This window comes from Acanthisitta chloris, unplaced genomic scaffold (assembly GCF_000695815.1).
Source record: "Acanthisitta chloris isolate BGI_N310 unplaced genomic scaffold, ASM69581v1 scaffold14997, whole genome shotgun sequence".
Lineage (NCBI taxonomy): Eukaryota > Metazoa > Chordata > Aves > Passeriformes > Acanthisittidae > Acanthisitta > Acanthisitta chloris.
This window is the reverse complement of record NW_008683296.1, coordinates 43,476-52,252: the sequence shown is the minus strand read 5'-3', so window position 1 is coordinate 52,252 and position 8,777 is coordinate 43,476. Positions and strand designations below refer to the sequence as shown.

The 8,777-nt window shown below is 39.4% G+C and overlaps 1 protein-coding gene across 1 annotated transcript in view; it reads right to left on the bottom strand.

The window, feature by feature from the left end:
* LOC103806211 (suppressor of tumorigenicity 7 protein homolog) overlaps positions 1–8,777 on the bottom strand; it is a gene marked incomplete at both ends in the record, with an annotated part of 49,311 nt that overhangs the window by 1,718 nt on the left and 38,816 nt on the right. Inside the window, 2 exons of the mRNA XM_009078891.1 lie at positions 1,876–1,968; positions 6,072–6,222. Coding sequence (XP_009077139.1) covers positions 1,876–1,968; positions 6,072–6,222 — 244 coding nt within the window. The remainder of the gene's footprint in view (positions 1–1,875; positions 1,969–6,071; positions 6,223–8,777) is intronic.

Sequence of the window (8,777 nt, the reverse complement as noted above, 5' to 3'; positions counted from 1 at the left end):
TTCCTAAGAATTTAAATGAAAATATTATCAACTAAAGATATGTATGATTTTTGAGTCTGCTAGTTCAATCAGTTTAAAAGGAAAAATAAAGATAGATTGCAATTTCTCTTTGATTTAAAACAAATTTAGAGGTTGGAAATAGCAGACCATGGACTTTGTAAGTCTAGGATCTCTTGTGCTCAGTTTCTTGCACTTGATTTTGACACAGGCTCAACCCTTGTTGTTCCAGTCTGTTATCCAGTCAGGGCAAAAGTTTTGTGATTGGTATTTTTAATTTGGATAGTTTATCAGATCGTTGTGTTCTGATATAATTCCAGCTGACTCTCCTTTAGAACACACACAATTAAAGGGTGTAGACAGGTATGCAAAATCCCTGGAACCCACCTGTGTCTGTCATGGTATGTTAAACCCTTCCCTCCTCTAACCCAAGAGACTTTGCAGTGAAAGGCATTTCCCATAACTCCACCTGTGTCTGTCATGGTATGTTAAATCCTTCCCTCCTCTAACCCAAGAGATTTTGCAGTTAAAGGCATTTCCCATAACCGCCAGAGCAGAACATGACTGTCTGCATATGCTCTTAAAGAGTCCCTCGCTTCTAACATTTGACAAGAATGATTAGTTTTGCATCTAAAAAGAGAACGCTGAGCTATTCTGCATGACTTTGTCATTCCTAAGCCTCCTGACACTCCACCCTCCCCAGCTCAGCTGAGTAAAGCAAGCAGAGCACTCTGAGAGGTGTTTTTATAATTGGGTGATTATAATGGGGTGGGGAGATATTGTCAGTTGCCAAGGATTTCTGTGTAATATCAGCAAGAATGTGCTGTGAACGAGTGACTTGCATTGAGTGGATTTTCACTGTATTATTCTCACCTAATGTTTACTCATGCAGGCTTATAAAAAGAGGAAACATATTTTTCAGCCCAAACCAGAAAGTTTCTGAATGAAAAACTCAAAGAGTGCAAATGCCCTTAAAACCAGCCTCAAAACCAGCCAGCTTCATTTTACTTGTTTCAGAACAGATTTCTCTTTATTCCTTCTTCAGGAGAGAGAAGGTGACAGAAGAATCTCCTTCCTTGGATCAACTTATATTTGCCTTCTTTGCCCTGACTCTGCAAACCCCTCTGTACTTCTGTGTTTCCACTTGTGCTCACACAAAGTTCCACTGTGAGAAAACATGTGGGAATGAAGTGTAACTGCAAGATTGGCTGCTTTAGCTCTGCATTCCTGTGCTTCACTGCATGCACTGCAATGAGTCTCATTAGCTTCGACTGTAATACTTCTCAAGGGCTGGATCAGGAATCTGTATCTGGGAACACTGTTGGCACTTTCTTAATACATGCCATAAAGCCATAGAAAAATGACTGAGATGATTTCTCATAACAGCACACATGCCTTTACACTTCCTTGCTATTGAAGACTGTTTCCGAGCAAATGTCAGCAGAACCTGTCAGAGTAACAGCTGTGTTAATGATTCAGCAGTCCTCAAGCAGGTTGGATCTTGCCTTTGAATTTATGTAGCTAGTGTGTCTACAAAAGACTAACAGGGCTGTGACACTGTGCTTTTGGTTTGATGGGATGTTACCCATCAAGACCAGGCATATTTTCCAGTGTCTTGGCAAGGGAGAATAGCAAGATATAAGTAATTCGTAATCTCTCTTCCTGTCTCTAACCTATCAACAATAATAAATACACCTAATTGTTATGAACTGTGGCTAGGAGCTGCCTCTTAAACCACCACAGGAGCTCCAGAGGCTCACTGTCAGTCCAGTTATTCTAATCCAGTGTGCTCAATCGAAAAGGCATCAAAGGAGATCAGTGCTGCAAGACTCAGGTAAACAATTCTTTGATATCAACAATAAGAAAAGTTGAACGTACATGGTAGTAGTTCTCTATCTGCAGTTTCTGTACAAATAGGGTAAGGGTAGAAAAGATGTCCTTTTTCCAGTGGATAGGGGATCATTCTGAAAGCTGAAAAGAAAACACCATGAACAAGTTCCTGTGAGTGTGGCAGTCATACTTGACTATATTTGCACTTCTGAAAAACAGACAAAACAGTTATACTTGGTTGCCAACAGCATATAAACTGCTTAGTGAAATACCACAATATAAATCTACACTTAGCTTTTTATCCTGCGAATGTCTACGTTTATTTTTATTCTTAAGAGAAGGTTCATGAATGCCAAGTGAGGCCACATTACAAGGACATACACAAATGTTTGCATAATCAAAGCCCATTGTACTTCCAATTCCACAGTCAAATTTACACATTTTGTCTTAGGCTTTTAGGCTGCAGAATTTTTAAATTTCAGGGGAAAGAAGTGTATCTAATATAACAGGTACAGCCTATGAAAATGATTGGACAAGCTTGTGAATTCAGGCCAATACTCACAATCTCTGTGCATCAAGCATAATAGAAGTTTTGCATGGAAAAAAGTACACTACTTTTTTTCCAGCACACTCCAGCAAGCCAAGTAACACTGATGACACAAGCCCCGAGAACCAGTTTTCCAACACAGTCATGTTTTCATTTTCTCTTTGGCTATCAAAGATTAATACTGAATTATTAAAACTAGGTTCCTCTCATGCATTCTTTTTAAATGCAGCAGATCAAGTCAGGTTTCCGATATAAATCTTCAGGTTAGGTATTAAATAATACTTAATCTTACACATATTTAAAACTGAAAATAATAACAGAGAGAGAGAGAGGGAAATGGATTACTAAATCTGGACAGTGACAATATCATAGGCCATCTGAGTGTAGGTTATGGAAACATCACAATACTTGATGAATTATAGCTTTGCAATCAAAGCATCCTTTTCCATCATCCTATATATTATTCTCACTGTTTAAAATGTCATCAATATATTAGTCTCACTACTCCTATGAACATCAGTCGCTGAAGCAGTATTTCCCTCAACAGATGTCCTAGAAGCACTGTACCTTGTATTGTAGTTGTTAGGTACAGCCCACTGCCACACAACACTCCATGATCGCTTGCTCACAAGGCAACTGAAGAATTGCCTTAAATACACAATACCTCAATATTTTCAGCTGTGCACACTGCATTTGAAATAATGTTAGATGTAATTTTTTGTGACATTATAGGAAGTGTATCTTTTTCTTGATTACTATGTTTAAAGCAATAATAACAAGGCAAAAATCCTCAAAGATTGTAAACCAACCTGGGCTGTAATGCTCTTCCAGTAATAACAAACCCTCTCCATAGCAACCCAAAAAGCCAAGCACAAATACAATAATCCAAGCTGTGTATGATCTTCACATGCAACAAACTTGAATGTCTGTACAAAAACATATGTGCAGTGATGTTCAATGTTACTTTCTTCAAAATCACTAACACAAGTTTTTTCTTCCAAATTGGCTTAATATTGAAACCGACAATCAAGCCTCTTCTGCCTTACTTTACATCACAGTAATATTAAGATTTTCATCAAAACAAAAAGGGACAGGAGAAATGTTGCTTTCATGAAACAAGTGAAATTAGTCATCTGTGACATGAGAGCAAATATGGACTATTTACAGCAAAATAGTTTTATTTAGCAATGTTATCAGCCATGGAAGAAAGTGCTCTTGTTCATCTGTATCAGTTTGTGTTTAAACAGGTACTTCTCTGCCCTACTCCTTCAGTATTACCTGATCCTATTTTACATCAGTGGATTCAGGTAGCACAGAGACAGTTTGCCATTCACCCCTGTACTTGCTGTAAGAGCTACTGTAGCATTTGAGAACCCCTAAGCTTTTCTTCATGCAAACAATAGGAATTTAGACTCAAGTTTAGATACCAAGAGTGACAATCAATTACCTCAGACTCTTTTGAAATTTGGTTACACTTGAAACTACAGACCTTCTGTACAGAGAGCCTGGCCCAAGCCCAGTGGTGTCACTTGGACTTTTCGAGTTGTACTATAAATAAAATATCTAGATACCTAGAAAGAAAGTGAGGGCAATTGACCATGTACTATATATAGACCGTTGGTTGGAACTAGTATTTAAATATATTTAATTTCTCTGTCATGTTTTTGCTTAGCGATATGCAGAGGTGCAAAGATATGGACCAAAAGTTATGATTATTGGACTAAATACTGGTGAAACCATGAAAACCCATGCGAGTCTTGTATGTGAGCAAAATGTGAACAAAATTTTTGAGGACTGGTGCACTGTTCATATTTCTCTGAAATCACTGGGCAAAATGAATTACGGATTTTTCTTTAGTAGTTATGCAACAACACTTGTTTACATCTTTACAGGCTACTACACAGATATTGGCTATTAAACTACATATTCAGACTGCTGTGGAGGTAATAAGAAGAGCAGTCAGTTAATGTAGCTAAATGGGAATACCCTACATTGCCTTCAGGCACAGATGATTAGATTCCTAAGTGGCAGGAGCACTGCAGGACAGCCAGACTCCTTTGACAAAAGCTGGTCCTGGTACAAAGCCCCTTGGGGTCTCCCCAGCCTTACAAAACAAAAGAAGATTTATTCTGCAAAATACTGCTTTGTAATGATGGGATAATGAACCTTGGGCTAAAGGACTTCTGCAGTAATCTAGAAGAGAAGGAACACCACATAAAAGGAGACTACTGAAAATAAACCACTGGGAAGGAAGCTATGACAGAGAAAATAATAGACTGGGAGAAATGATAGGAGAAGAGCAAGCAGATAGGACAGAGAACAGTGCAGCAGAGCACACCTCAGGCAGCATCGGTATGGATTACTGAGCAAAGTGTTCTATACACCTAGAAATAAAGCCAATACATCCTCAGGGAGCCTACACTACAAATTAGGCAAGTTCAGGCCATTTCATACAGTGACTGAGACAGTAAGTCACTTTTACAATGGAGGTAAGTCGTGGTTTAGGAGTGGTATTCCCCAATTTAGTGTTTCCATTGAAACCCCCCAGACCATGCGCTGCTTGCTCACTCCCCCATCCCTTCCCCTGCAGCAGGATAGAGGGAATTGGAGGCACAAAAGGTAAAAATCACAGGTTGAGATAAGGACAATTTACTAAGAAAAAGCAATGAAGTAAGAAAATGAACAGAAACACCTGTTTTAATAACAGTGTGACAGGTGAACGACTCACAATCGCTCACCACGCGGTAGCCAGCGCTGCCCAACGCACACACCACAACCCGACCCAACTGGAGCCAGAACAAAGGTATCCCTCGCCCCTTCAGCCCCCTCTGCACCACCTGGGGTGGTACAGAATAACCCCAGGGTCCTGCTGTGCCTTCCAGGCTGCTGCAAAACTTAACTCTGTCCTGGCTGGAACCAGGACAAGGCATTACATGTATTTCCATAGGAATTACCGTGGTGACCAACTATCTTTTAGATCAAAGTTAAATGAGGACAGAAAATGGTGAAAGCAAAAAAAACACCACAAAATGTATATAAGGTGGTACGATAACATATGGAGAGTCTGAAAAAGAACAGACTAAAGCAGAGCAGAAAAGGCGAAAGGCCAATTCTAAATTATATTTTTCAATTCTTTGAAACCTGATAAAAAACACATCTCAAAGATATATTAGAAGGTTAGCATATGACCTTTACAGACCATCTCATTTCAGTGCCCCTGCCATGGGCGGGGAAGCCTTTCACTATACAAGGTTGCTTGAAGCTCCATCCAACCTTGTCTTGAACACTTCCTGGGATAGGGCATGCACACCTTTTCATTATGTCCAATCTAATCTACTCTCCTTCAGTTTGAAACCATTCATTCAAATAATGACAAACAAATCTCTACAACTTCAGGATGCAAGAAGGTAAATTATTATCCCCTTATGTACCAGCAAGAAAATATGTCTCAAAGAAGATGGGAAATTTCATTCAGTATTACACAGAGAACACAATCCAAGACTTCAGAACCCTTTTTCCCATAAAATAAAGTCTGTATTTGCAGTATGAATTTCAAATATTTCAGTGCTGGTGAGGATGTAACAGATGTCCAAAATTCTCACATACTATGCCTCACAAAAACTATTATTTTCTCATGACTCATGACATTCAACAAAAATATTTGATTTGCTCCTTTGTAAAAAAGAAAATTACTTACTGCCTTCCCATGTACAGTGTAAGAGGTTCAATGCCCCCTCTACTCTTTTCCAGTGTTGAAGATGAAAGAAAGCATATGCTATTGCTTCACTGTCCCCTCTCTTCAGAATATGTTCAGGGGGCAGAATTAAGCTTTTCATTTCTAGTAGATACTGCAATAAAAAGCAGAGCACAATTATTTCAGAGGTAATAAAACACCACAGAAAGCTGCCTGCAATTCTATAATGCATACTGAAAGGTCTATTTCCCTAAAGTAATTTCTCTCATAAGTGTTTCATCAAATGTGCAACATCACCAACTGCACTTGCAGATAACTACTGAATTATTCCCAAAGACTAAGATAAGCTGACAGATGGTTAATGTTCTGCTCTTCAGCAGTAGTGTAGGGACTACAGAGTAATTCAAAACGAGATGTCTCTCTTTATCAAAGGAGAAGAAAAAAAGGGCTCAAAGCAGAAAAATGGAATTTAATTACACACGCTTTTAATTAAAAGTGTTTACAATAAAATGAAGAAGACCTTAAGCAGTTTGATGCACATAGTTTTTCTGTAAGGAAACACACACTCCTAGTTTGCACACAGGTTGCTTTACTGCATTGCCATCCGCTGGTTGCTAGGTCTATGAATACGCAAGTTGGCAGCCACCTAAGTAGCTGCTAACAAGTTACAAAGTAAAAGTGTTAAAAAATTTAACAATAACCTGATTTCCAGGGGGAAAAAAAGTACAGGATGCTGAAGCTTCTTACTTGAAATAATTACTGACAATGATAGGAAAATGAAGAGTTCCACAAGCAATTTTCACAGAAAACTTCCCCATAACTGGATCCCCCCTAGCAGATGCAGATGAAACACATGGAGGGTTCATGCCATAGGAGAAGACAGAGGTCCCAGACATTATTCAAGCAGGTGATTTTTTTTTCCCCTTCCCCAATCCATGAACTAGACTAACAGTTAACTAGATTAACTAACTAACACCAGTTCAGCAGACACCTCACCACTGGTGTTACTACATTCCAGTTAGTGGAGGGGAAAGATACAGCAGAGGGGAAAGACATAACCTTGCCTTGCTGGCATGCTTTACAGGGAAAGGAATGACAGACAGAAGACACAGACTGCTGAATCAACTTGTGTTTGTCAGCTCTCCTGAGGAGTCTAACATTTCCTAGCTGTGTGCTGACTGCTCTTCAATAGCATAGGGAAACTGTTGCTCTCCTCCAGGATGCCCAAGATCAAATGCTCACTCCCCTCCAGACTGTTTAAGTTCACACAAAAGACAGCAGATGAGTCAGTCAGTAGAGTGCCAGGCCCTAGCACAAGATTGGGAGAGGAAAGTTAAGGCTAATCCATATTAAAAAAGGAGTGAGTGTACAGCTCCACCACTTTACCCTGTGCCTATGGCTGGTCTGGAAGGATGAGGACTACAGGACCTAAGGACTGGCAACCACCTAGTGCAGGCACCCTCACAAAGGTAACCTAGCACTGGAGGTGAAACAGAGGCATGGGTGGTGTCAACCTTCCAGAGCTTCTGTTAAATTCTGAATTTTGTGAACAGGATGAGCTGGTACAGAAAAGAAGGCAAAAGAAACAAGGATTGAAAATCAGCCTTGTGGAAAGGAAAGGGCAAGGACAGAGGGGAAATGTGTACCAATAGCATGATGTTGTGGAGGGCACCCACCTTCACCTGAAGGAGCTACCAAGCAGGTAAAGGATTTGAAAAGACCATGATCAAAGCAGAGAAGTGTCAATCGTGGGAAATAAATAAATACTTCAAAGAGGAGAGAGAAATCACGCATGTTTCTGATGCAGGTAACAGTATTAAAGGAGGAGAAACGGGATTAGCAGTGGGAGTAGTTAAGTGTGATACCTGAATTTTCTCTAAAACCTTTCAGAAAAACCTGAGAGAGGTGCAGAGCAGGTGGATTAATGGAAGAAACTGTAATTTAGTAGGCAGGACAGGGGATTAACAGTGACAGAGAGAACAGAGTAACAACTGACAAGAGGGAGGGATCTGCCAGGCTTAGACTGACAGAGCAACCACTCAATGCCCTAATGAATGCCTCACCCTTTGGAAAACACACATTATACCTGTTGAACAGAATGGAATACAGATGCAAGAGCTGCAGGTTTCTACCTGTTTTATAATTTAGAACATAACTCTTCTTTACATATTTTTTTTTCAAAATTAAATGAGAAATTAAGTACTCAATATTTAAATATTTCAATCAAAGGAAAAAACCCACAAATAAACCAAAAGACATGTCACTATTTTTAGGAAAGGAAAAACCAGGATGGAATATTTCTAGGAGCATTTAGATGAAAACATGTTATTTTGATTCTTATGTATTGCTTGTTATCAACAATTAAAAACAAATCAACTGGAAACACCAGATGGAAGGATATACCTTGACAGTTGCAAATCAATCTTAGTCCTTACTCAGTTGTGTTGACTTTTCAGGCTGCATTTTTCTCAGTTGCAGAAAGAAAAACCTATTTTTAAAAGCTCCTTGGATCAAAAGTGTGAAACACTCCTGCCCCGTTACTCTATCACAACTAATTTCCCAAACAAAAAGTCCATAATCCTGTTTGGTGATATTCAAGAAGACCCCCACACAAAGCTGATGGGTGGCTCAAGACTCATTTGAGACTTGTAATTGCCTCTATTTTATGCATAAAGATCAGGCACACCTTTTAGGCACACAAACTGTCAA